Source organism: Drosophila subobscura, chromosome E (assembly GCF_008121235.1).
Source record: "Drosophila subobscura isolate 14011-0131.10 chromosome E, UCBerk_Dsub_1.0, whole genome shotgun sequence".
In the NCBI taxonomy this organism is placed as follows: Eukaryota; Metazoa; Arthropoda; class Insecta; order Diptera; family Drosophilidae; genus Drosophila; species Drosophila subobscura.
This window is the reverse complement of record NC_048531.1, coordinates 10,820,990-10,846,843: the sequence shown is the minus strand read 5'-3', so window position 1 is coordinate 10,846,843 and position 25,854 is coordinate 10,820,990. Positions and strand designations below refer to the sequence as shown.

Here is a 25,854-nt window from a genome sequence, read left to right as displayed (position 1 = left end):
GGCAATTTGAACTGACTTAAACCAACTTTACAGAGTCCCCTGTTCAGCCGTGTATTTGCACAATTGAGTCGTGAAAATGCCCGTTAAACCATTACGCGGCCTGTCCCTCAATAAAATTGGCGACATTTTGCACGGGGTTGGATGCATTGACAGCCTTCTTGTCTCCATTCCAGGTGCTTTCGTAGTCCAGGCCCATGACTGTCATGTCATGGGCTAGGCTTTTGGGTGGCTCTGCCTCGCAGCTGGAGACCCGTTCGAATGCGCTGCACAGATTCTTGTGATCGTGATCGGAGCCGCAGGTGCAGTGCTCCGCCGGAATGCGCGACAACTTGTAGACGGGCACCTTGGTGGGCTTGGAGCAGCTGTAGGCACAGATCAGCACCTGATAGTTGTAGCCGAAGTGCCTGGACCTGAAAATGGCGCACCCAATGCGGTCGCTTAGGCCCGAGACAATCTGCAGAAAGTGTCCAATCTCCTGGCTGAAAAATATCCATCGAATCAAGTTCCCAATCGGTGGAGGCTTGCAAGGCACTCACCCGCCGGGCGCCTTGCCCGTCATTATGCTCTTGGCATTCGAGTACTGGTACTGCTCGTACCAGGTCTTCATCTGCGCCCGCACAATCTTCATGTAGTCCTGTTCGCCGGGAAACTTGTTGTACGCCGTGTTGTAGCCGGCGCCCGCGTACTCCATGGTGGCAAAGCATCGAAACACCTTGCCAATGGAGCAGCGATACGCGGCGAAGCGTGCCAGCTCGGCCAGCTCCTCGTGCCACTGCATCTTGAGCATGCGGCCGGAGGGTGGCAGATCGTGCAGCTTGCCCCTGGCCACAATGTTGCGGTATGTGTTGTGTTGCCGCACAATAAAGTTACGCGTCGCAGTGGATATATTGAACATGTTGCCCACGCAGCCAGTTATGAATTTCTGCCAAAACAAAGAGCATCAGTGGGGATCCTGCAGCCTGCGGGCGTCTTACCATATCGTTTTTGCAGCCAATGTTAGCCTGGCCCGCACAGGAGGCCACACTGCAGTAGTCCGTTTTGGTCCTGCTCGGCCGCTTCAGCCGCTTGCAGTATTTTGGCATCTTCTTGGCACAGACCTCGACCAGAAGCAGCACTGCGGCTGCGTACCACAGCATGGAACCCCAGCACTTCATAGTCGCAACGAAACTAAATGGAACGAAGCAAGAATCTCAGCGAAAAGTGCGCACTTGCAGCTGCCACTTGAGGCCACATCGAATTCCATTTATTGTGTGACGAATTCAAGCCTGACAGATTGATATGTTTTTATTCAGCTTTAAGCTAATGTTTCGCTGTTCTCTTTCGTGTTTTTTGACCCACTTTGGTCCTTTTTTGCAACACCTCCTTGTAGGCAGCCTTTCGGGATCTGCCCAGGGGCTTGCCTCGCATGGCAAAGTTCCTGTAACGAGCGGCTATGCTCTGGTTGTCATGCGCAGCCTCCACTGGCGCGCTCTTTGGATCCATGAGATCGCAGCAGTCGGACTCGTCGCACATGAGACGCTCCTTGGCGGAGCACAGCGCCTGGTAGGCGTGATGGATGCCAAAGCGGCACAACTCGCCGGGCAAATGGCCCGTGGGATAGATGGGCAGGCAGTCGTGGTAGCAGCTGTAGATGCACTTTGTCAGATGATACGTCCACTGGTCTTTTTTGTACTGCGCCATGGCACAGCCTATGCCCTCGACGGAGGCGGTGATCATCTGCAGATAGTGTCCCACATCCTGCCTGGAGCACCAAACAGAGGGAAGAGAGTGGAAGAGATTGCCAGACAGATCACACTCACTTGGTTAGATTGTTGCCACCCAGAATGGTGGTCAGATCCACGTAGATGTACTCGTCCTGCCACGCTCTCAGCTGCGAGCGCAGGATCTTGAGGGGATCCTGATCGCCACGGAACTTGTTGTAGGCCTCGTTCTGTCCGGGCATCTGGTAGGATGGCGAGCGCAGGCAGCTGTGCCGCTGCAGCAGGCACTTCATCACACTGAGCTCCGCCAGCCAGGTGAGTCGCTCGTCCCAGTGCACCGTCAGCATGCGCTGGGCTGCCGGCAGCTTGTGGAACGTGCCACGCGCCACCTGATTCCTCGCCACATTGTGCTCCCTGACGATGTAGCGTGCCAGCGAGTTGTCAATCCTCAGCAGCTGTGCGCCCGCAGGACACGCTGCGCTGTCGAATGTCTGACAAGGTTTCAGCAGGGTTCGACCCAACTCCCCGTCGACTGGCACTTACCCGCGAGTGTTTGCAGGCCAGATGTGGTCCAGTGCCCTCGGAGCAGGCACCCTGCGCGCAGAAGTCGAACTCCTTTGGCTCGCACAGGCAGCAGCGGAGGTGGAGACACAGCCAGATGCAGAGCCAAAGGTGCAGCAGCCTGTCCACTGCCATGTCTACTGATGGCTGCTGTGACAGGTTTCGCCTTCCCGCCGCATTCCAGTTACTTTCGGACCGCGGAAATCGCCATTTGCCAGCCGTTGGCGTGTCGCGTAAACAAATTGCGACTGCAGCTGCCGTCGCACATCAATCCGACAGCATGTCTCGTGTGTCGCACATCCCGTTGGTCGTCCTTTTGTGCCTGTTCTACGGCTGTCATGGCTGGGACTACTGCCAGGAGCATTGGTGCTCTGGCCCAGCACTCGAGCATGTGGCCTGCAACAACAACGGCGTAGGGAGCGGCCTCAGCTCATTCCTTAACCCTCTCTTATTTGCTGTTTTTCCTCCCCCCAGAGCTTGGGCGCGCAGTGCAAGCGCGAGGCCCGACTGGTGCCGCTGAGTGCCGAGCTGCAAGAGTTTATTGTGCGCCAAGTGAATCTCTATCGGAATCGTGTGGCCTCGGGCACATTCCGCAACTTTGCGGCCGCGGAGCGCATGGCCAGCATCCAGTGGGACCCCGAACTGGCGACGCTCGCCGAGCTGGCGGTCAGGCAGTGCAGCCTGGACACGGACAAGTGCCGCAACACCAGACGCTTCAAGCACGTCGGCCAGATCGTGGGCCACGTCATCTTCAGTGCGTATCGCTTCAGCGATCGCCAGCTGATCGGCCACAAGATCTACAATTGGTTCAAGGAGTACAAGCGGGCCACAGAGGGCCTGGGCCTGGGCGATCCACGCGCTGCCACCGCCAGCTTCCGGCAGCTCATGCAGGAGCGTGCCACCCACATGGGCTGTGGCGTGTTGCGGCAGCGTCGCCATCGCTGGCAGCAGCAGTTCATCGTCTGCAACTTCGCCCGCGAGAACGTCTACCACGAGCCGCCCTATGCCAGCGGCCACAAAGCGGCGGCCGGCTGCCGCACGGGCACCAATCCCCACTTTCCCCATCTGTGCGGCCTCGAGGAGCACTACGACGTGAATGCCGTGGATCGTTTTGCCACCAGGAAGAGTCTCGTCATCAGAATGAAGTACAATGGGGGCCGCTGAGGGGCTTAATCTATTTCGGACTCTCTTTCAGCGATAAGCGTCCAAAGTCCCAACCCACACAGAAGTGCGTTCCCCCTTTGATTCACTTAAATATTCAATTGTTTATTGGTTGGAAATACATACACAAAACAGTCACGGAAAACTTCTCCTAACTCAGATTCTCCTGTCGATTGGGTTCGATGGTGACGCGCGCGTAGGGGCTGCCAGCACCCACCTTTCTGCGCATGGTGACGCCTCGATGCGGCCGCAGACCCATCACAATGAGGTAGATGCCGACGGCGCAGAGGGCGATGAGGGTGAGCACCACCAGGCCGTAGGCCCAGCGCGGCCAGGTGTCGCAGCTGAAGGCCTCGTGGCGGGCCGAGGTGACGAGCATGCCGCGGATGCGCGACGGCTTGAAGCAGCGTCCGCCAGTCTCGACGGGCAGCCGCTTCAGCCAGACCAGCTCGCAGTCGCAGTGAAGCGGCAGACCGTTGAGGTCCAGCTCGGTAAGTTGTCCAAAAACCGGAGACAGCGTGGCATTAAAAGAGCGCAGAATGGTGCCACGAAAGGACAGCGAACGGAGCGTGGGAAAAGACGAGCCTGCCTTGGGCAGGGCGCCGAAGGCGTCGCCATCAAAGTGGTTCATGTGGCGGCTGTTCTGGAAGCTGAGCGACTCCAGCAGCTCGAGGCGTGCCAGCGCGTTGGCGGCCACGCCCTCCAGCAGGGACATGTCCTCGACAAACAGCTGGCGGACTTGTGTGAGGTTAGCCGTGTCCTCGGGCAGCAGGCGCTCCAGCAGATTGTCGCTGATGTCAAGCTGGAGCAGCGCCAGCGGCAGCTGGGCGGGCACTCGCCGGAAGAGATTGCGCCGCAGCGAGAGCTCCTTGAGTGGAGCCCCAGCGGGCAGGCGCAGCTGCCGCAGGCTGCAGGCATCCAGGCGGAGTGTGTTCAGCTTCCAGTTGATGCCCAGATCCCTGTACAGATCTCCCGTCTGCAGCTGCGCCGTCTCGTTGAGTCTGCGGTTCCAGGAGAGGTCCAGCGAGGTGAGCACCAGCAGCGGAGCCAGCAGCTGGCCCGGCAGCGAGCGCAGATTGTTGTGCGCCAGATCGAGCACCTGCAGATGGGGCAGACCCGCGAAGGTCTGCGCCTCCACCTGCGAAATGCTGTTCCAGCTGAGGTACAGCTCCCGCAGACTGGCGAGCCTCGCGAAGTTGTTGCCACTCAGCTGGCTGATGTTGTTGTGCATCAGATTGAGCTGGTGCAGGCTGTCGCTGCTGAAGCCTGGCGCCTTGTCCAGCGCGTTCCACGACAGGTCCAGCGTGTCTATGTAGAGGGGCAGCAGCTCCGAGAGGTCCGCCGTGCGGTATTCCTTGTAGCTGCAATCGATGCGCAGCGCTCGCATGCCCCAGGGCGCGGCACTCACGTTGTTGCACTCGCACGAGTGCCGCGTGTCCCGCTTCGAGTCTGGATAACAGAAGCGGTCCACCTCATCGGCGGCAATGTTCTCCGCTGCCAGACTGCTGGACACCAAAGCCACCAGCAGCAGCAGCAGGAAGGTCACTCTGGCTCTGCTTTTACAAGTATTTCTCCCCATGATGAAGGTTCTTGGTAAACTGAATGCTTCAGCTCGATGAATGGTCTGGCTGCTTCCACTTCCCTTTCATATCTTATCTGCAGGGCAGGCAAAAGCTTCGCTCGATTTTCCAATCAATTGCCGAGCGCCTACCCACCCACCTTTCGTGTTAGTCACTGGCATTCATTTTGCGTATCGTAGTAAACAGAACAAAAAACCAAATTGTGGAGAGGAAAAGCATTTTGGAATCGTTGATAAGATAAGCGCCGAGCTTTACCTTACTTTACCCCTTTATCGCGGTCTCTCTCTCTCTCTCTTTGCAGCTTTTTTTCGTTGTTATCTCTGTTGTTATCTGTTTCATTAATCATTGCCAGCTATCCATGCGTGGGAGGCAGTTGGTTCCGTGACACAGATACACAATATTGATGGACTTATAAAACCCCAAACCCTCCTTACACACACAGAACAACCCCAGAGTGCCTCTCCAGGGAACTCACATTTCAGTTGAAAGTCTTTTCGGCAAAAGTCAAGCCTAATCGCGAACAGACTCCCTGCCTCCCCACTCTTCTGTCTCAGTCTCAAGTTCAATTTGTAATTACACTCAATGTCTTTGGTTGGGGATTTGGCGACAGAGCGGATATCCATGCGAGTTTTGTATTTATTTGTGCTCTAAACTTGAGTGTTTGTGGTGGCTCATTCGCTGCTCTAGAGAACTGCTCAACGCTCCTTCCCTTATTATCCTCAACGACACACCAGGCAGAGTATTTTCAATTCTCCGCTTGGCTGCTTACTTGGTTGTTCTTTTCCCTACACATATCTGCCGTTTCCTTTGACAATTCTCAGTGCCTCTGGTAGTGTCTTTCTGTGTGTCAATGGCAAATTGATGAGGCTTGCATAGCTCCACACACTCTCGGAGCGCACACCCATGCAGACGGCACACACATAGAACGCGGCATAGACATTTGCATAAATTAAAGACTTGAGAAGTCGAACAAGTCGAAGCTCGTTCTTTGGGGGTCGGAGGGCTCCAACACATGCAAAGCATTTAATGAGCTGCGCAGCCTAAAGCTCTCCCGCTGTGTGTGTGGTCGTGTGTGTACTTAATTGTATTGAATATACAATATGCCAGGCACATGCTCCTGCCCATGTGTGTGGTCCTCAAGTCATTATTACCAGGCAAAAATGTATTTTTAACTAAAAACTCATTAATTACATTGAGCGGAGTGGGCCGCCGCGGAGCGCGTGTGTGTCTGGAATAATTACGGCATTACAAGCCATTTAATTAAAGCCCAATTTTCGCACATCTGCAATGATGGAATTGTTAATGAATAGGCCAAATCAAAAAAGGGCAGACCACCCATCAATTCAGCTCGAAATGGAGCACAGACTGGACTGGACTGGACTGGACTGGACTGTACGGGTTGAAGGTGCGTCCGTTTGGGTGCGTCCGAAATTGAAATATAAAATCCGCTCTAAACGTGCCGCACATGGCAATCGATGGGGTTGTCTTTCGGCTCGGTTATGGTTTGCCATGGGCCATCGCGCTGGCAGAATATTTATGAAAATTTTAATATTAAATTGTTTTCTGATTCGCGGCCGTCAGCGGGGCAGTGCGACTGCTGGCAATCAATGGCGGAAAATGCAATTTCCCCCGAGCAGAACATGCAATCATTAAAAGCGCTTGATTATCCACAGGCAGGCAGGATGGCAGGCAGGCAGGATGGCAGGCAGGCAGACGGGATGGCATTGTCCCTCATCGTCTATATCCTGCAATTGACTTTAATGATGTCCTCCCTCCAACAGTACCCCAAAGGACTGACTGTCACAGCAAGCTGTCATACTCGGCGTGGATTGTGTGGGTTGTGTGGGCTGAAGGGGCGTGTCTGTGTCTGTTTGCTTGTATGACAGTTTATGGCGCCCTAATTGAATCGCTTGTCATGCATTTGTCTAATAACGGCGCATTAATTTGGTATTAAGTATAATGCGTCCAGGCTGCAGCTTCCGCTTCCGGCTAACCATCAAGTGCGTGGAGTGGAGATGCTCCTTAGCCTGGTTATTAGCAGTAGAGCTGCTGACTGCAATTGTGCTAAGAGAGAGAGTGGCTGTGAGAGTGTGGCCATGCGGCATGCCGCAGGTGTGGGGCACGTACTGTATGCTAAACATTTCGTGTCATGCTCTATGAACTCGGGGCCACAACGCCGCAAAGTATGCAACAAAAGCATGCAGCAGACGCACACATCCACACATGTCTAATTGCCGTTGAAAACGTTTCTGTCACGCAATTTAAAGCTCGTTATTTAAACAGGCATCGGCTAAATCCATTAGTTGGGCTTTAAGGGCTCACATTAACTTGCCTCACACACGCACACTCCCGCACACACACACACATGCAATTACTTCTTGTGGTTAGCATTTGGGGTGCTCATTTTTGCTGCGCTCAATTAAATCGACAAATTTAAAGAAAATGATTGCGTCTAATGGGCAGAGGGACGTGCCCACAGAATGCGAACCGTCAACCGCAACCACCCAAGGGTATGCCGATGCCCCAATGCTGTGTGTATACTCGTATTGTGTATTGGCACATGGCTTAGATCTTCTCCACTGACAACAGTTGAATAATGAACAAATAATGGTGCTGGGAAGCAGCTACTTGTCTGCTGCGGATATTAAGTATACGCAGGGGAATGACACACACAACAGAGGGAAAACGTTAGAGAACAAAGGAAAACTAATCAAATTACAAGGGAAACCAAACCATACGCAATGGGACGCAAAAGGGATGCCCGTCTGCCTGCCTGCATGGCTGATAATAATATTAGTATTCAATAAATGTTTTAATCCTGGCCGCCCATCTTTTGTTGCTGCTGTTGCCCAGGATGTGTCTCGTGCTACCTTTTGCCAGCAAAATGCAAAATTTGCACATTGTTTTCTACGGCAAAAAAGAGCTGCCTGGCAGCCCAGACACTGTCATATCATGGGCTGCCCTGGGATCTCTAGATTGAAAGTCTTCTCTAATTTGAGTGCTGCGTGGAGCTTTTGTTTTTGCTTTTGTTTGCTGCAAGTGTTGGTTACATGTTTAGTGTTGTGTCAGAGGAGCCTTCTCCGGCAACACAATGGCATCTGCTCTGCTCCGGCTGCTCCGCAATTTGATTTGTTTGCTGCGGATACATTGTTGCACATCGAAAGCCTTTTGCGGCTGTCGGATACTCGTGCCTCGGCTGCACTAATTAATTTTCGACCTCTGTAGCAACGAGCCGATAGATCGGTCAGATAATACTTGCATTGTTCTCGTTCTCGTTCTCGTGCCGCATTGCTATGCATTGATTCCAGCACAATTCAGGACTGGAGGCCATAAATGTTGGCTTTAGTTGCAGCTGCCAGCCCGCCCATCCAGCTGTCAGTTCTGTGTGGCTGTTTTAGGTACACGCTCGTATCCTCCACTGATATACGAGTGTGTTTTTGCTTTAGCCAGCAAGCTGAAGATTTATTGCCTGTTGCCAGAAGCCCACAAAATTAATGTACTTCAAAGTTGAGTTTAGCAGAGTTTTGGCCCAGGGTTCGACAGCGACAGCGACAGCGGCAGTGAGGCAGGGATGTCCCACAGCAGGAGTGGGGAGCGAAGAGTGTACTCTGTTGCCCTTAATGAAGTTGTTAATGCGAGTCCTGTGGCATGTGTGTGCGTACTCCATCCTCCACCACATACACACGAAAATCTAATAAGACGCTTATGTCCGTTGTCGTTTCGTTGGCCATTTCACACCCTTTCGAGGGCTAAGCCATTAGCCGTGACAGTCATCTGCCTCAGCTTGTTTCTTTGTAATTTTATTGCCTGGGTTTTTTATGGTCAGGCAATGGAATGTGCGCAGACTAAAGCCTCAACTAGTTCTTCATCTTTTGCCTGGCAAGCATTTATTTTGATGTGCTCCACTTGATTGGATCGTAAAGTTTAGTTTCTGTGCGAGCGCCCATCATAATCGGGGAGCACCGACAAAGAGTTCAGTCTGAAAGCCCCTGAAGCTGATTGCATTTTGCTGTTGGTTGTGGCCTTAAGACGGAGCCAATTACATTGTGGACTGGGGGGACACGCTCCCTGCAGTTCTTTGTTTCGGCCACAGCAGAAGGGAGACACGAAACGAAACGAAATGTAAGCCAGACAAACTGCAGCAGCTCTGCTGCAAATAAATTAATTTTTCATTTATTTATTCTGTGGCAGCAGAGTACTGGAGGAGGAGGAAAGCATTGAGCGCTTGCCTAATTAGATCAAGTGAAAGCGAGCGACCCGAAACAATGGCAGCTGTCATCCTGCGCCTGGCAAGTGGGTCAACTGCTGGGCCACTGTCCCCGCTGAGATAATGGCACCGGGAGTGGGCCATGTCCCTGTTCTGGTATATTTTAAGAGCAATAAGTGCAGTCTAATTTGATTACGTGCTCAAAACCTGAAGTCCTCCAGCTAACAAAGGATGCAGCGCCAGCAACCAGCATCAGAGAGCCAGAGTCGAGGCAGTCAGGTGGGGCTGAGGTGGCGCACACATACGCGTGCACGCGGCTAGCCGAAGGATGTGTGTAATTGACAGCGCAAAGCACACTTGACAGGCTCGCTCGCTCGCACTCTCACACACACACACACGCACACAAACAAACACCTTTGCATGCAGACATGGCCCTGGGATGTAGGCAACACTTGTCGCCCCTCTCGAAGCTGTGCAGAGATTTGTGTTTAAGGGCAAAATGAATATTAAGCGTCCGCCTGCTCACATGAAATGATTTTCGTAATTTAATTGAAACGTCGTCATCGATGGCACGGGGGCATTAATTGTATTACAAGTGGGGCACAGGCATCAGGGCGTCTCGAGGCAATTTTCGATAATTGAAATTTGTGTGCCCTGCAGGCAGAAGTTCATAAAATTGCGCCTAAAGCACACAGAGAACTGTCAATAAAAGTGACGCAGGAGCAGGGGCTAAGAGCATTTGTCCTGATTATTTATGTAACGGCATTCCGTTACGGATTTTGGGTGCCTGCCTGCCTGCTGCCTGCTGCCTCCTGCCTGCCTCGTCTGTCATTGTGTCTGTCTAAATAATGTTTAATGCAGAAGCCAGATAGATACACTCTTAGGATACATCACATATGCTCAAGTTCAAGAGCCAAGGACACGCCTGCGGGCCGCATTTAGCCCGGTTCATTGACTGACTTTGACTGGCAGCCCACGGGGGGGCAGGCAGCTTGGGCCCTGGGCTGGGCAGATGAAAGGAAATACATTATGCCAGGTGAATTTATGCAGCAGCAGTTGTTGCCGTTGTTGTTCTGCCTCCTGTTGATATTGAAACGGGAACGTCATAAATATTTTTATGCTCCAATGTTCCGCAATCCCGCACTCCCGCTCTCAGCTTTTACTGCATTTGACAGATCTTCTCCACCTGTGCGTCGCCTCTAGATTTGTCATAAACAGCAGCCCCAGCACATAAATCCACACACATGTGTAGCCCACGCATCCAACAAGTTTTCAAATTGACCCAAAACGTGGGCGAAAAAAAAGAAGATATTTTTTATTTTATTTTTTATTTTTATGATGCATTTAAAACTTCTTGATTATGCCAAAGGGAGAGAGAGAAAGAGAGATGCAGGAATATGTAACTTATTTAATTTCCTGCCACCTCGTAGCGCCCGCAATGCCACAACCCCCAAACCCCCGCCAAAAGTTCATTTAAAGTTTTTGTGTTGCAGCCATAAATTCTCTAGGCCGAAACCTAAAATATAAACATCTAAAGCCGAATGACTGTGTGTGTGCCTGTGTGTGTGTGTGTACAAAAAGTTAGATATGGTCGTAAATCTAGCATTTGTCAGTCCCCTCCGACCATAAGCTGTGACGCCAGCCACAGGCGCAGGCACTGAAAGAAAACCAAAAGAGACTCAAGCAGAAGTATGATTTAATTCATGGACAACTCGCTGCTGGTTTCTGCCAGTGTGTGGCGGAAAACGTGCATCTCTGTCGTCCTCTAATTGGCCTTTTTATGCACACTGGCACACTCGACATCATTTCCATTTCCAGGGCCATTTCCGTGCCAAAGCAGTTTATCACTCTAACTATGCGCATTCAGGGTGCACCTCGGGTACCTCATCCACCATTCAGCTCCTGCTCCTGCTGCTGCTGCTGCTCCTGCTGCTGCTGCATTGCGATTCAATATTTCGTATGGCATTGCAGTATGGCTGCTGTCTGCCGTTTCTGGGTCTAGCGATTGCCGCCGGGCTAACGAAGCTCTTAACGTGACACACACACAAACGCACACTCCCCCCTGTCTCACACTCGAAAAGTGCGCAATTCAAAGAACATTCAGGCGTCCAGATTTCAGCATTCCCTTCCCTTCCCTACCCTTTTTCCAAACTGCAACAAAGTGCTAATCTAGTGCGAGGCGAGGGAAGTCGCATTGCAGTCCCTTCATGCCCTTTCCGTATCGTCTCTCGCAGCTGTCTTGCTCCGCTTTCCCCGCTTAATCGCCATGTGCGACAGGCTTAACTTGTCAGCTTTGAGTGTCAGCGCTGAGCCTCGTTTAGCCTCTGAGTGGTGGAGATGTTGAGCAAAGAGAGAGAGTGAAAGAGAGAGCCGGAGGCAGGGCCTCCTTCGTGTGCTTTGGTGCGTAACTCGGTTGACATGTTATTAGTTTCATCAGCGAAATGGCTGCGCTCGACGCGACCAGCGAAACTTTTCTTTTCCCCCCCTTGCTGCCATTCAATTAATTGTGGCCCAAGGCAGGGCCAGGCAGTGCCAGCAAACCGGAAAATAGCGAATGATCCAGCTGCCGGAGGCTTCTTAAAGTGGATCCAAGGCGGATTAATCGTAGATGGTTCCAAGGATTCCCAATCACGATGGCATCTCGATTAATGTGGCAATTCATCGATTTAATTTCCAATCAGAGGCGACTGTTGGGTCCTTCATGGCTCTCTCTTTTCCTAGCTTTAGGGTTCTTGGCTTCTGTTTTTAGTATTCATAAAATTGAGTGGAATCTGAGAGGTGTATAAACATTTACTCCCACGAGTATTCATGTATAAATCGATTAATTAGAGAGCTGTCATCGCGCAGGGCTTTTGCTTCCGTGTGCAGGCCAAGCACAATTGAACAGTAATGGGACAGCCTCATTAAATGCTCTCAGCAGCAGCAGCAGCACAGACAAGGACAACGACAGCCAACAGGATCGTAAGTTAAGAGAAAGGTCGAACTTTAGCTGTGCCCTTTCCTTCACTCATTCTGCCTCTACCCTGCCTCTGCTCTGCTTGTTTAGAGCTGCTTTCGCCTTCATTGTTCGACAATAAAAAGCTGTTGTTCATTTTTATGGAGTAACGCCTTGCGCCTCCTTGTGGCTGGAGCTGAGACGGTGCCTGCCCAGACGTCGTCATTGTCCCTGCCGCCATTGTCGCCAGGCATTATTGTGAGACGACGACACGGGGGGGAAACAACAAGCAGGCACTTGCCTTGCCTTATAGTTATAGCCGCCACTGAAGGATGTGGAGCATGGGGCATGGGGCATGGGGCATGGTGTTTGTGGATGACGCACATAATGAGTCTGCGTGGCAAGTACAAAAGTTTATAAATATGATGGAATAATTAAAACTTGGCGCCAATTTGAGGGCGTTCCCCAAGTCAAAGGTGGCCAAAAGGCTGTGTTGGCTCTTGGCTGTGGCTTGGCTCCCCCGTTGTTGTTGCCCCTTTGGGAGCCAGCCGCAATTTTTTGTATTCTGCCATATTCTGCGGGTCCCCTGGTCGTGGGGATGTGAGAATTTGTATGCTTTATGTTTTGCAGATGCTTAGAAAAGTTTTTGTTTTGTTTGGCTTTGCTTTTTCCTGAACTTTGTTTCGCTACCTTTTTGCCCTAACCCCAAGCTCGGCGCCGCTCCCTTTCCCTTTCCCGCTCCCTCCTCCACCACTTCCTTGGACGCTTCTTCTTGCTCTGTTAATTATGCAACATTAATTAAGAGCTGATGTGAGCACAGAGGCTTTAAGCAGGTCACAGCAACGCTTTAAAGACACTCTCTCAAGTGTGCGTCTCCCATTTCCCATTTCCCATTGCATCTGTCAACGCTTCCAAGATTCCATTCAAAGCAGCAGCAGCAGCAGGAACCATAATTATGTGCACATTTATCAAAGGCAGGACACGTCGCCAAGCCAGCCACTCAGCAGAGTTTATTTGCAGCCAAAGAACGACCTCGGTGCAGTGACTCCAACTTCGACTGCGACTCAGACAGGGACATGCGGAAGTGTGCTCCGCTTTGGCATTTGGTTCAATGAACCTCAATGACAGCAGCAGCAGCAGCAGCAAGATGAATCTGCCAGTCCACTTAAAGTTTAAGTTTTCCCATGCCCTCTCCCAGCTTCAGCTTGGGGCAATAAAAACGCAAAAAAAGGAAACTTTGGCTCCGTCTCCTCGGTGAAGAGTTACGAGCTTGGGCAACGTGAAACATATTTGGCACTCGTCGGACCCTGCAACACATGTTGGCGCCGTTCATTTAATGGGCGCCAAGGTGAGCCTCAGCTCCCGCCACTGCTGGGGAGAGCAGCCACAGAGCTCAGCTCTTCAATTTGTTTGAATTTGTTTCTTGAAGCGGAGTGGCGGCTGGCGGCTGGCGGCTGGCGAGGCAAAGTGAAAAGTTTACAAAAATAATCTCGAGCAAGAACACGAAGTAAGCTCGAAACTTGCTTGTCCCCTGTCCTTTCCTGTTCTGTCCTGTTCTGTCCTCGTGTTGTCCTGTTTGTGTGTAGGTGTTGGCCGTAAATCCTTTTGCCCTAAAATTTGTTGCTCTTTCGCTCGGTTGACAGGGCCATGCGTGCCATGATGTATGAGTGAGGGGCGCCGGCATACTTTCTATGTGTCTTTGAAGAAATGCAACCCAGGCCTCGCCAGGCACTGAGCTGTGTCGTGTGGAATGTGTCTAACATGACATGGCCAAGAGATGTCAATTTCCAGGCTGATGCATCCCACACACACACAACAGCAGCAACGGCCAAGGCGAGGCGCAGAAACAAAGCAGCCAAAAAGGTGAATGTGGAAAATAAAACGCCAAACGAATTGCGTTGCTGAAAAGCCAAAGATTTTCATCCAATTTGCAAAAGTGGCGCCTCGCATTCGGAATACGCATACGCAGCAATGGGGCACACTGGCAGCATTACTCGATATTTGCAGCATCGGGAATCATATGTAGAAACTTGGCATTTCTGTCAGTGTCGGTGGATGGGGCACGTGCCTGCTGGCAAGTCAAACATTACAACATTACGCGCTTTCCAATTCACCTGCGAAAATCATTTTCTTCGTCGACAACAGGCAAAAACAAAGTCAGAGCCAGAGCCAGAGTCGCAGTCAGAGCAGGAACACACGACAACGTGCGGAATTCTTTTCTCTTTATTCTCTCTTTTTTGGGCGAATTTGCCTTGTCAAATGTTGAAGGAGACGTGACAAGCATTAGCTACAGCTACAACCTGCGCCACGATAATGTCGATGTCGCCGTTGACGCCTGCCTGCAGCTACACACCCCATCCGCCCCCATGAATTCCGTGGGCTCTGCTGTGTTCTGTCGTGTAGTTTGGCATATCATTTCGTCGCCAATTTGAAAATCGTTGATATGCATGCGAAGCAGGCAAGGCGACCCGACCTCAAGAGCTGTAAACCGAGGGGCAGGAGCGGTGCCAAATCAAATTGCTTGACGGGGAGACCTCACGTACAGCTCATGCATGTATTTGTTTGGTACATCTGCTCTCAGGTACGAGCCACCAAAAGTTTGCCACTCCACAAAGTGCTTTTTGATGTTTTTCGCCCTCTCAACTCTCAACTCTTTTAGTGGCTGCAACTAACGAACTGACTAATGGACTAACTAACAAAATTTGATGCCAAATGGAAGTAAGAGGCAGAGTCAGAGTCACACTCAGGGCAATATGCAAATGGGAATTGAATATTCGAAATTAAATGATTTTACTGCAAATAAAACTACAATTGATTCGCATTTACATTTCATTGAGTAAATTGCACAATTGCAAATGGCTTTTGGCCAAGGACTGCGACTGCGACTGGGACTGGGACTTGCTGGAATACTCTAAATAAATGGCATAACATTTTCCCCATTTGCCATTCAATCTCACATGAGAGCACTTTCCATGTCCCCCCCCCACCGATGGCAGATGGCTTGAGAAATCACATAAAAATACACAAAGTCAGACAGACTCGGAATGCTCGGGGCGCCCAGAGAGCAAGGCCAAAACAGCAACAACAAAAACAACAACAGCAACAAGAAGAAGAAGAGCGCCTTGTATTTTTATTGGCATATATTCGAACTTATGGCAGACAATTGCTGACATAACAAAACGCTGGCATTTCTGCCCAAATTGTGTCTCAAATGAAACCATTTTTAAATTTCCACATTCAATAAATTTGGCTTTGTGATGTGCACAAATTGTCGCGAAAGTAACTTTTTGTCAATTGCACAGGATCAAGCGGAGTACTGGATACCCTTTAGAAGCGCCTCCCTATTAGCTAGAAGCTCTGCTTTGGATACCTACTTCGTTAGGAAACTATTACTGATCTGCGTATTTGTGCTCCAAATATTGGTTAGCACCACGTGCACCCTCATGCCCCGTGGGGCTGTCTAACAGGAAGCTGTAGAATAATGCAAATGACTCTCGATGCCAGTGGAGCGCAAATGGCGTTGAAATTGAAAATCAAAATGACTTCTTCAAGCGCCAGAGCAGGAGCAGCAGGAGGGTGTGCTGCGGCGAGAGACGTCATGAATACAGATGCAAACACAAACACAAACACACACACACACACACACACACATAAAAGTGCGATGACTATTCAGGTGCGTGGGGTGGCGGCGTGCGTCTTAGACATTTCGATTACATTTTGAGTGGTTCCAGTCAAGGTTCCGCTGGCTTTTTTCTTTAAATTGCTGCATCCGCAAACTTTTGGCCGCCCGCCCTCATGAAATATGTAGACCGGAAATGACTGGAATGGGACACGAATGGTGTTGGGGGTGATGTTGGGGGTGGTGTGGAAGGTGTAGAGGTAGAAGTGAGTGCCATACCACAAAAGGTAGCGCAAATGACTGAAATATGCATGCGACTCGCCAGGCCATTATCGGGAGCTTCCTTTTCTCGAAGAAGCACCGCAGTAGCGTTGCCAGCCATGGATGGCCATTGGAACTACGTGCCGGGAATGCCCAAAAAGATTGCCTCGACCGGACACTCGGACACTCGGGTTCGGCTATTGGCCATGGCTTTGTGAAAGGCATTTGGTTCCTCTTCTTCTCTTCTGTTCTCGTTTGGCTTTTGTGGTTTTTGAAACTGCACGCATTTGATTGCGTTATTGAAATTGACTGTGGCTGGCTTCATTACTATAATGTCCAGTTGGACAGGGCCACCCAGCAAGGGTGGTCAGGTGGGTCACATTGTGGTGGCTTTGACTGGGAGTCTACGCTGGAATTCAATTATAAATGCCACAAGATTCCAGCCTTGCCTTGGCTTATGAATATAAATCTAAATGCGTATGCTGTGTGGTAGCCCACACTTAATTGCCATTGGCATAGGCATAGGCTCCTCCTCAGGTGACAAAGGAAGCCAAATCCCCCACCACAACCTCCACCCGCACTGTTTGGTAATTACTTACTTGATGATTTTGCCTCTGGGAAAGTTAAATTAAATGGGGATTAGTTGAGCGTTTTAATTAACAAAAGGCAAGTGTCCTTGGCTGATCCATCAAGTTTGAAATTTGACAATTTTTCTTTCTTAGTTGCTGCTCTGCTAAGTTTTAAAGTTTTGGTGTTTCTGCGATCTAGAAAGGCACTTTGTTTTTGTTTAGTATAACTCTACTAGCTGATTTAAGTCTGATTTAGACTTTTAACCAAACTTTAAATCACTTTAAGGAATACCACTAATTCTTTCTACCGACAAGATCTTATTATATTTTAAGTCATTATTAATGTTTAAGATCAGCTTGGAATTTTAATATTAATTAATGAAAATAGAGTATACAACGACTCATACCGCTTGACGAGCCACAAGTTGTCAAATACATTCCATTCCCATTCACCTTTTCAGTTTTAACCTTATTTTGCAAGCAATTTAATACAAAAAAGTCATGAAAGCTAGCTTATCTTGTGGAGAATTGATTAATGAATCGAATAAAATTATAGTTTTTGCGCTGAAAATCTTTACCACATAGTAATTTTAAAGAGAACATCAAAATTGAGTAAAGTGATTTAAGATTTACTGTATACTTTGAAGATGAGAATGTATATTTGGTATACTTTAGAGGGTCTTGCGGTATATTTTACTGATAAATCCGCGGTCACACCACTACGCTCTTGTTTATTTTTAATAGTTAATAGTTTTTAATAGTTTTAAAACATATTCGTAGCACGATGACACTCGACTTGGATGCAATCAAAAAGGATGATAAGATCTTGATCAATCAGGAGTACAAAATCCTGGCTGAATAGTAAGCGCCTGTGTTTTGCCCTTAGAGTCTCTGCTAATCATTTCCATTTCCAGCAAAATGATTGAGTCGGAGAAGCTGGGTGGCATATATACAATACCCAGTTTAGCCAATTCCTTGCGTTAGTATTGCTACATGCATAAATATGAACACTTAACTTCAATATTCCACTTCTTTTCAGAATGGTTTGGTGTCTTTTTTGGACGCCAGGGATTCTATGCAGAAAGCGTATTTCGGTTCTCTCTGCTGCTGCCCGAACGTTTCCCCGATGATAAAAGTCTTCCAGTAAGTGCTGCCAACTGTGCAGGCAGATAGCTTTTACTAATCTTTCCCTTTTAGACTGTAATTTTTCAGCAAAATATCTTGCATCCCCATGTGTGCCCGTACACCAACAGCCTGGACATTAGTCATGCCTTTCCAGAGTGGCGATGTGGCGAAGATCACCTCTGGCAGCTCTTCAAGTACATGCAGGCGATATTTTCGGATCCCTTGGACAGCATGCGAGGCATTGAAATTGACAAACTGAAGAATCCCGAGGCCGCCGACCTGCTGCTGAACAATCGCGATCAGTTTGCTGCCCGCGTCCTGGAGAACATCAAGGAAAGCAAGGAGCACATCTACGACCCACAACCTACGGAGGATCCGCATTATATCGTATTTGAAAAGTTTCAACCAGATGTGCATGGGCCGGTCTTGGAGCGAATTAAAGCGGGCAGGAGTAACCAGACGGATTCCAGCCTTCAACAGGCGAATGGGGGCGCTGCCACCGGCCTCTCTTGGGTGAAGGAGGGCGAATTCAAGCCGTTGAGCATTGAGTAAAGGTAATCTGTACATATAGTAGTTAAAATGTTGTCTCAATTATATTCCATTAAAGTTTAATGTTACACTATTCAGCTACTGACACTCCTCGCTCATGGGAAACCGTTGAGTTCCGGTAACCCAATCGTTTTCCAGCTTCAATCGCTCGCCGTGCCATTTGAAATGTGTCGGAGACGCGTCTCCGGCTGGAAACTCAAAGTGTTGGCTGAGTTCAATGGCCAATTTGGAGCGTACCAGGCCAATACCACCCACTTGTGGCGTGGCTGGATGATAAACCCGTCCATTCTTGGGATCCATATACAATTTATGCGGTTCAAAGGGTAATGTTAGAACTTGGCCTGCATGGGCATAGCCCAGAACTTCCTCGCCGCCGTCTGTCTTCTTCAATTGTTCAGTGAATACGAGCGGCGTGTCGTCGCATCGTATAAAGTTGCGTTCCCTTCCGCACAGTGAGATGTAGGGGAAGTCGCTGAGGTATCGCTGCGTTTTGTTCAGACGTAGACGAGAGAAGAAAAACTTAAGGAAAGCCTTCTCCTTGAAGCAACTGGTAAAGTTCTTCATCCTAGCATCGTCCAAGAAGAGCTGAAGGGCACACATTCCAGTATTAGTAATTAAATGCCAACTAATGCTTAGTGCGACTTACCATTCCCTCATGATCAATGTAGTAGAAATATTCGCGTATTTTCGGCTCTGGCGACTGTCCCTGAACATAGTGCAAATTCCGGGTGGACAGCAGATTAAAGCCAACGTTTTTCAGGTTTTTTAAATGTCTAGGCTGTATTTTAATCATATTTTCATGAACTGCAAGATTTGAGAACGCGAGAACAGCTGATTTCATCAGCTGTCAAAGTGCAAGTGTATGTGTGCATTGTGTGATGGGGAAAAACTATAAATTTAAAGACTATTTTCCTTTCTTTTTGGAGCCCCCGCCAGGTGTCTTCTGCATGCGCCCAACTTGCATATCCTTCAACTTGGCATCCAGTCGCTTTTTCGCATTTTTGACATCCTCCTCGTGACGCACTGTCTTCAAGGGTTTGGGGTGCATAAATTTCTTGCGCTCTTCCCGCTTAATGTCCTCCCCACAGCCATGGACCTCGGGCAGACCGTGCTTGAAGCAGAACCGCTTCTTGCAGTGCGGACAGTCCTGGCCCATCAGACTCGTTTTGGTCTTGCAGCGTGAATAGTCGCAGAGGTTGTCCACCTCCTTAACAGCGGTTAGCACATCGTCCAGCTTGAGATCTACCACTTGACTGGGAATGCGCTCCAGAAGCTCCAGTGTATCATTTGTGCCGTAGTCTACCCGTTTGCCAGGCTTGGCAGGTGGAAACAGCGGCGTTTTATCCGCTTTCGTCGAGGTTGAGGGCTTGTTTGGATCGTCTGTCCAAAGGCAAAACTTTATAATTGAAGAACCAATGTTGTTTTAGTTAATTGCTTACTCGCCATTAGTATTTCTTTTTTTTTACAGACAAATTGTGGGATTTAGCTGGTAAACATTTCGTGCAATCAGATTTGTTGTTCATTTTGTGGTCAGCTGTTCCAACTATCGATAGTCAACTAAATTGTATCGACAGATAAATCGATGCAAAAACTATCATTGCTTCTGCTGTTGGCGCGTTTCGTTTTATTTAAAGTGTCAAAGCAAACAGTCCTCCCGCAGTTCAAATTTGTCAAAGGAATTAAACGCGCATTCTGAATACTTTTGTAATGTTATTGTCGTTGTAACTAAGTACTACACACAAGTCAATAAGGAGTAGTTATTATGCTAAACATTGGTTAACCAACAGTAGATAAGGAACTCTAATGTGCAAAAACGTGTACATTGTACAATCCAATTAGGTAAAGAGTACACATGTTGTATATAAAGGCCGGGTTTAAATGTTACGTAGTTGGGTTGTTGCTGGGACAACAGTTTCATTTAAATGCTAATTGTGCAGACAACAATAATTCTCATGCCTATGGGTAACATAATTCAGTGGATCATGGTATATCCGGTGCACATTCTATGACTGAAGTTACAGTTTATTACAATTTGTTGTCGCAGGGGCAGGAAACGTTCGACCCGGCGGTGGCTGCGGCATTGATGGCCTTGGCCACATACTCAATGTTGCCCGTGTTAAGGCCACACATGTTGATGCGACCCGTCTTTAGGAGATAGATGTGATACTCCTTGATGAGGTATCGCACCTGGTTCTCATTGAGGCCCGTGTACGAGAACATGCCAATTTGATTGACAATATGGTCCCAGTTGCCAGGCGTTCCCAGTGCAACGAGCTTGTCCCGCAGCAGTGCACGCATCTCCCTGATGCGACTCGACATTTGCTTGATGCAGTCCATCCATTCTTGGCGCAATTCCGGTGTGTTCAAGACGGTGGACACGATGCGAGCGCCATAGGCCGGTGGGTTGGAGTACATGCCGCGGATAATCAAAGTCAATTGTGAGTGCACCGCAGGCTTGGTGGATGCGTGCTGTTGCACCACCGTCAAGTTGCCAGCCCTCTCGCAATACAGGCCAAAGTTCTTTGCAAACGACTGGCACGTTAGGAGCTCAAAGCCCCTGGACACGAAATACCGCACAGCCCAGGCATCGCGATCGGGGTCACCGCTGGCAAAGCCCTGGTAAGCCGAGTCGAACAGCGGGAAGAGTTTCTTGTGCTCCATCAGATCGGCAATTTCCTTCCACTGCTCCTGCGTGGGGTCTATGCCAGTGGGATTGTGTGCGCACGCATGCAAGATGATCACTGCTCCGGGAGGGGCCTGGTCCAGATCAGCCAGCATGCCCTTGAAGTCCAGCTGACGCTTGCCTTGGTCCCAGTAGCGGTAGGAGTAGAGCGAGGTGAAGCCAGTGTCGGCAAATATCTTGTGATGGTTCTCCCATGTGGGATTCGAGTAGAAGACAACATTCCTGTTCAGCTGAGTGTGCAGGAACTCGGCAGCCACGCGCAGCGCACCTGTTCCGGAGATAGTCTGCACGCCAAAAGCCTGCAAAATAATAAAATTAATTCAGATCAAGCGAACATTAAGTCTGTTTTACTTACGCGATTCTCCTTGATGGCAATGGAATCGGCACCCAGCACCAATTCCGTTGCTGCACTTGTGAATGTTTCAAGACCTTTGGGAACAATTGAGATCCTTGCATTAAAGTGATATAATTTAAGGAATCGAAGAGCTACTCACCAGTCACTGGCAAATACTCGTGGTTAACAGCTTCGTCGCTGGCGATTTTGATTTCGGTTTTTCGCACCACAGGCAGGACCCAAGGCGCCCCGGAATCTGTCCTGTAAGCTGTAATCGAAGTCAAATAGTTTATTAATAATAATATTAACAGAGAGACAAGTGGCTCTACAAGTGTTTGCGGGAATCCATTGTCCAAAGTGCTAAATTGTATACTATCTGATATCTTATCTCAACGGACTTAGTATGCGTAATCAATTGGTAATGCCGAACGAAATCCGATAGTGTGAAAACTCTTGTTTCTCTTGTTTCTAGGCCATTACGTATACGCTCGTCCGGTTATTTGAAACCAATTTAAGTAATTGCTCTGGAATTGTTTGTTTTTGTGGCGCGTGATAAAAGGCGTACGAGAAAACAATAGCTGATGGATTGGCCACAGTAAAACCAGCCAAAAACAAACACAAAAATTAACAAATTTATGCTTATTACTTTTGGCATTGTAAAAGTATAAGAATAGGATTTATGTATGGCTTTACAATAGCTACAAGATCTCATTAACATGAGAATAAGAATACACGAACGAGGAGGCAAAGGTTATTGACTTTCAAGTTTCAGCAAAACAAAATCAAAATAAGCAAACAGTTCTCTGGGGGGGAACTGTTATTTAAATTATGCAACAACATCCATAAATCTAAAAGTTGGGGCCTGCTGGATCAGCCAAAAACATCCATAAATATAGTATACAACAAAAAAAAAAGGTGAAATGGCATTCATCCAAATCAACAACGACCTCGCTCTTGACGATGTGATTTTGCCGCTTGTTGTGCTCAGCTGATGGAAAGAAAGGTTGAACCCAAGCGGCTTATCGTTATGCATACTAGTACATAACTAAATACTGTACTAGCTGACGTCAATTAGAAGCACAAACAAGAAAGTGATTTGCCCTAGCTGGCACTATTATCATCAGTCAGTTGCGAATGTGTCGCAAATAAATAAAAGAAATATAAAAAAGTGTAGAAGACAAATTGCATTGAAAGCGGAAGATGACAGACCACCCAATGGAAAGAGAATCACAACAATTAATATGCCCAGTGACTTCCAAATGACCTCCAGCAGAGAGGGGGACAACCAAGTCATGCGAACAAGAGGTGGCGGGCTGCAAGGCGGCAGCTAACAAATGATAGCAAATTGGAAAAGTGCTACACAACCAACTGCACAGCACATTCATTGCACACATATGCACGTGTATGCATTTACATATGTAAGTGCTAAAAACAACAACGCACAGACGGACAGACACATTTACTTACCGCCCACAGACAGATTGACTTTGTTTTGGTTGGAATCGTCTTTAAATGCTTGCGTTAAGGCAAAAACCTCAATTGCGGGTCCCTTTTCAACTTTGGCGTAGATAGACATCGCGAAAAACTTGTACAACACGCAGCGAGCAGTAATAACAAATAAATTAAAGATTTTGAGCCAATTTTGGGTTTTGAGTTAAATGTTGAGTGCAGTGTGACTGCGGAACTATCGATAAAATATACCGACAGACCCTCGGAAATATACCGAAATATACCCTTTCATTTTCAATATATTCCGTAAATCAAAAATCATTTTCCTTGACCTTGATCTTCTGTTTGTTATTACCAGCTATTTAGAACTGCCAGCGCTAAAACTATAATTGATTCCAAATCATGGTTCAATATATTACAAGATTTCAGGACTTTTTTCTATTTGAGTCATTACAAAATATAGTTCAAGCTAAAAAGTTCTACGGAACATGTACTCTTTGTCAGAAAACGGGAAGAAGATTCGATTTTTCGACGCCAGGTGGCTCTGTTGCGATTTAAACATTTAAACTACATGTAGAGTTTAGTACATGTAGCAAGCATTAATAAGTATGTAGAATTACAAAAATTTAACGGACATACGAAACATATAAACAATTCGGACTATGGAATTTTGATTTATTAGATGGCCTTTAATAAATTCCAAATCGAAGCAAAGTATTTTCATAGTGTTTCCATAAAAACCATACCCGGCCCTCCGTACTGCACAGCCCATATTAAAAGAGGGTGAACGCAAGAACATTTTTAGCACAGGTCCACGAGCATTCCTTATACTAAATACATATGTCAACTAATTCATAATATTTTAGATATAATTACTACTATCTTTGATTTATTCTACCCTCAATATCTTATTGTACTTTGCACTTTGATTCATTCATTCGTAGAAACTGATATATCGCCTGGGAGGAAGGTTCAATTGGATAAGTTTTTAATTAGACACCGCAGCTGCTATTTAAAGAATTGGTTACAATCAAAGGTCTCGGCAAGTCTTGGAGATAATAAGAACTTATTTTCTGTTTTACAGAATTTACAGAACTTAAAACTGAAGTTATCCTTAGCCCCCTGGCAAATAGCGCAAGTAACCTTGGCCCAATGATACAAATAAAAATCCAACCATTTCTAGATTGGAGAATAGCCTAATGCTAATGAAAATCAGCGGCACGTGTAGCACTGCAGACTACAATTATTCATTTTTGATCGGACAAGTCAAATACACCTGCAGAAGAATGAAAAGATATCGACGCTTGAATACCCTCACCAGCTCTAGCTCTAGCACCTTGGTATTATCCATGAATTACCACCAAAGCGTTACAGATCCCATAGGAACGAGAGGTGAACCTTTTTAATGCTCCCTTCGTTTGTTGATAAGATATGGTATGTCTGGTAATTAGAAGTGACTGGCAATATTGATGAGTTTACTTGATAGCGAGGATTAGATGTACTATGAAAGATTTCCATAGCTTTCAGACGGAGGCGTGGCAGTTCTTATCAACAAACATATTGAGAGTGTCTGGAATTTAACAACAAGCCCAATATGTCATCCAATTTCTCTCTCGTACAGTGCACAATCTAATCTATGGGATTGTAAGCTTAGAGTAAACTAAGTGTTTTATATCAACACCACCGACTGTTTTAGTTTAGACACTTACTAAACCAAAAGATGTACTAAAAACTGGCCCATTCAAACAAACAACCTGCCTACATATTCCTTTTTAATACGCAACATGATTCTTGTTGGGCCTCTAGAATTCGGTCTCGCCCAACATATACAGATAACGCGCCCCCTGTTATTGCCACAGTCGCGCGTGCCGTAATATAAAAATAAAAATCGAAAAACCTCCGTTCGTATGTACATATTTATATGTATGTAGGATTGTGCGTATACCCTGTAACTATATACATAGCTTTTGAGAGCGAGAGGCAATCAGAAAAGCCAGCTGATAGCGACGATAACAGAGAGCGGAATCGTAGTTGGCGGCAGTGTTGAGAGCTCTCGGCGCTCGTTCACTCAAATCAGTGCCCGAATCTCCATCCCGCCACCTTAATTTGGAGTCATACGATTCGCTCGTCTGTTTCAATGGATCCCGTGTCCCCCAATATAGATGTAGACGCACCACACCGGCTGTTAATATAATGAGCTTCAGCTTCGGGAATATCACCGGACTACACACGCGCCGAGTTCAAATGGCCAAAGCATTCTAGTCGCCTCCGCAACACAAAAATAACAACAACAACAGCTCTATCGTCTTGGCTACTCTACTAAAAGTTTCCATTAACATCGAACTGATATGTATGAGTGGGAGACGTCATTAATAATGCGATGCTCTATGGTTCTGTTTTGATTGCGACACCGTTAGAAATAGTTCTAGAGAGGATTCACTTGGCGGAAGATCCAGGAGCCAAACCTTGCAAATTTAGTTGATAATAAAACTGTTAATAAATAGGGGATAAGCATTAATTTTCTGGATTAGAAACATGTCTGTAAACAGAGTTTTTGCTTCAGCTAAAGGCGGTCAAACTTCTAGAAAGGCCGTGAATATATGTACATAATATGCTACTTAAATACATCCACACATACTTATGTATGTACCCATGTGTGTTAGTGGAGCAATGAGAATGGAATAAACCACTTAGATTTACGGCTGATGAACTGCAGACTGGAGTGAATACTGGAATGTCTGCTCTGTGAGCCTCTCTCTTCCATGCAAATCCACTCAGCGGCCTCCTTTGGTAGCAGCCAAGCTTTGGGGGGCCGGTGAGAACAGCTGTTGCGCTCCCGCCAGCACCACATCCGGAGACAACAACATAACCAACCCCAAAATTGTGCCGCTGGGACAAAGTTCAGCATGCCATTTGTTGTTGTGTTTATGGTGAGGAACAAATTTCATTACCGGTTAGGCGCACAAACGCACAAGCGAGAGAGGAACTAACTCACGAGAGGCGCCGTGATTGAGAGAGACAGAGAAGATAAGCACAAAGATAGGAGAGAGGTAAGGTAGAGACGCCTCTCTCCGTGCACGCTTGTGTCGTCTGCTTAGGTACCTCGAAGAGCGGAATGACT

At 47.8% G+C, this 25,854-nt stretch overlaps 8 protein-coding genes across 8 annotated transcripts; 2 read left to right on the top strand and 6 right to left on the bottom strand.

The window, feature by feature from the left end:
• Positions 1 to 68: 68 nt before the first annotated feature.
• Positions 69 to 1,192, bottom strand: LOC117892052 (antigen 5 like allergen Cul n 1-like). Its single transcript, XM_034797980.1, has 3 exons — positions 975 to 1,192; positions 537 to 922; positions 69 to 479 (listed from the first exon to the last, which is right to left on the bottom strand). The coding sequence occupies exons 1-3, from the start codon at positions 1,152 to 1,154 to the stop codon at positions 92 to 94; spliced, it is 954 nt and encodes a 317-aa protein (XP_034653871.1). The 5' UTR covers positions 1,155 to 1,192; the 3' UTR covers positions 69 to 91.
• Positions 1,193 to 1,205: 13 nt separating this feature from the next.
• Positions 1,206 to 2,411, bottom strand: LOC117892051 (antigen 5 like allergen Cul n 1-like). Its single transcript, XM_034797979.1, has 3 exons — positions 2,244 to 2,411; positions 1,800 to 2,191; positions 1,206 to 1,741 (listed from the first exon to the last, which is right to left on the bottom strand). Exons 1-3 carry the CDS (start codon positions 2,394 to 2,396, stop codon positions 1,300 to 1,302), a joined length of 987 nt encoding a protein of 328 aa, XP_034653870.1. The 5' UTR covers positions 2,397 to 2,411; the 3' UTR covers positions 1,206 to 1,299.
• Positions 2,412 to 2,523: 112 nt separating this feature from the next.
• LOC117892054 (antigen 5 like allergen Cul n 1) lies at positions 2,524 to 3,560 on the top strand. The gene is made up of 2 exons (XM_034797982.1): positions 2,524 to 2,673; positions 2,736 to 3,560. The coding sequence occupies exons 1-2, from the start codon at positions 2,542 to 2,544 to the stop codon at positions 3,423 to 3,425; spliced, it is 822 nt and encodes a 273-aa protein (XP_034653873.1). The 5' UTR covers positions 2,524 to 2,541; the 3' UTR covers positions 3,426 to 3,560.
• LOC117892050 (toll-like receptor 9) lies at positions 3,536 to 5,016 on the bottom strand. Its single transcript, XM_034797978.1, has one exon. It carries the CDS (start codon positions 4,999 to 5,001, stop codon positions 3,574 to 3,576), a length of 1,428 nt encoding a protein of 475 aa, XP_034653869.1. The 5' UTR covers positions 5,002 to 5,016; the 3' UTR covers positions 3,536 to 3,573.
• Positions 5,017 to 17,302: 12,286 nt separating this feature from the next.
• LOC117890357 (protein crossbronx) lies at positions 17,303 to 18,340 on the top strand. Its single transcript, XM_034795151.1, has 4 exons — positions 17,303 to 17,454; positions 17,508 to 17,572; positions 17,633 to 17,736; positions 17,791 to 18,340. Exons 1-4 carry the CDS (start codon positions 17,378 to 17,380, stop codon positions 18,268 to 18,270), a joined length of 726 nt encoding a protein of 241 aa, XP_034651042.1. The 5' UTR covers positions 17,303 to 17,377; the 3' UTR covers positions 18,271 to 18,340.
• On the bottom strand, positions 18,287 to 19,139 carry LOC117890358 (UPF0598 protein CG30010). Its single transcript, XM_034795152.1, has 2 exons — positions 18,914 to 19,139; positions 18,287 to 18,852 (listed from the first exon to the last, which is right to left on the bottom strand). The coding sequence occupies exons 1-2, from the start codon at positions 19,106 to 19,108 to the stop codon at positions 18,346 to 18,348; spliced, it is 702 nt and encodes a 233-aa protein (XP_034651043.1). The 5' UTR covers positions 19,109 to 19,139; the 3' UTR covers positions 18,287 to 18,345.
• LOC117890359 (DNA-binding protein SMUBP-2) lies at positions 19,008 to 19,818 on the bottom strand. Its single transcript, XM_034795153.1, has 2 exons — positions 19,707 to 19,818; positions 19,008 to 19,647 (listed from the first exon to the last, which is right to left on the bottom strand). The coding sequence occupies exons 1-2, from the start codon at positions 19,711 to 19,713 to the stop codon at positions 19,172 to 19,174; spliced, it is 483 nt and encodes a 160-aa protein (XP_034651044.1). The 5' UTR covers positions 19,714 to 19,818; the 3' UTR covers positions 19,008 to 19,171.
• A 146-nt stretch (positions 19,819 to 19,964) lies between these two features.
• Positions 19,965 to 22,927, bottom strand: LOC117890356 (aspartate aminotransferase, cytoplasmic). Its single transcript, XM_034795150.1, has 4 exons — positions 22,752 to 22,927; positions 21,445 to 21,552; positions 21,306 to 21,379; positions 19,965 to 21,249 (listed from the first exon to the last, which is right to left on the bottom strand). The coding sequence occupies exons 1-4, from the start codon at positions 22,858 to 22,860 to the stop codon at positions 20,293 to 20,295; spliced, it is 1,248 nt and encodes a 415-aa protein (XP_034651041.1). The 5' UTR covers positions 22,861 to 22,927; the 3' UTR covers positions 19,965 to 20,292.
• Positions 22,928 to 25,854: the final 2,927 nt, after the last annotated feature.

Bases quoted from the DNA above. Each gene is read 5' to 3' on its own strand.
- LOC117892052 (XM_034797980.1), bottom strand. From the start codon at position 1,154: ATGAAGTGCTGGGGTTCCATGCTGTGGTACGCAGCCGCAGTGCTGCTT. The intron at 923-974 runs GTAAGACGCCCG...TTGTTTTGGCAG, and splicing joins TTGGCTGCAAAAACGATATG to AAATTCATAACTGGCTGCGT. The intron at 480-536 runs GTGAGTGCCTTG...GATATTTTTCAG, and splicing joins ACGGGCAAGGCGCCCGGCGG to CCAGGAGATTGGACACTTTC.
- LOC117892051 (XM_034797979.1), bottom strand. From the start codon at position 2,396: ATGGCAGTGGACAGGCTGCTGCACCTTTGGCTCTGCATCTGGCTGTGT. The intron at 2,192-2,243 runs GTAAGTGCCAGT...AAACCTTGTCAG, and splicing joins TGGCCTGCAAACACTCGCGG to ACATTCGACAGCGCAGCGTG. The intron at 1,742-1,799 runs GTGAGTGTGATC...TTGGTGCTCCAG, and splicing joins GGTGGCAACAATCTAACCAA to GCAGGATGTGGGACACTATC.
- LOC117892054 (XM_034797982.1), top strand. From the start codon at position 2,542: ATGTCTCGTGTGTCGCACATCCCGTTGGTCGTCCTTTTGTGCCTGTTC. The intron at 2,674-2,735 runs GTAGGGAGCGGC...TCCTCCCCCCAG, and splicing joins TGGCCTGCAACAACAACGGC to AGCTTGGGCGCGCAGTGCAA.
- LOC117892050 (XM_034797978.1), bottom strand. From the start codon at position 5,001: ATGGGGAGAAATACTTGTAAAAGCAGAGCCAGAGTGACCTTCCTGCTG.
- LOC117890357 (XM_034795151.1), top strand. From the start codon at position 17,378: ATGACACTCGACTTGGATGCAATCAAAAAGGATGATAAGATCTTGATC. The intron at 17,455-17,507 runs GTAAGCGCCTGT...TTCCATTTCCAG, and splicing joins TACAAAATCCTGGCTGAATA to CAAAATGATTGAGTCGGAGA. The intron at 17,573-17,632 runs GTTAGTATTGCT...ACTTCTTTTCAG, and splicing joins CAGTTTAGCCAATTCCTTGC to AATGGTTTGGTGTCTTTTTT.
- LOC117890358 (XM_034795152.1), bottom strand. From the start codon at position 19,108: ATGAAATCAGCTGTTCTCGCGTTCTCAAATCTTGCAGTTCATGAAAAT. The intron at 18,853-18,913 runs GTAAGTCGCACT...TGTGCCCTTCAG, and splicing joins ACATTGATCATGAGGGAATG to CTCTTCTTGGACGATGCTAG.
- LOC117890356 (XM_034795150.1), bottom strand. From the start codon at position 22,860: ATGTCTATCTACGCCAAAGTTGAAAAGGGACCCGCAATTGAGGTTTTT. The intron at 21,380-21,444 runs GTGAGTAGCTCT...TTGTTCCCAAAG, and splicing joins CGAGTATTTGCCAGTGACTG to GTCTTGAAACATTCACAAGT. The intron at 21,250-21,305 runs GTAAGTAAAACA...ATTATTTTGCAG, and splicing joins TTGCCATCAAGGAGAATCGC to GCTTTTGGCGTGCAGACTAT.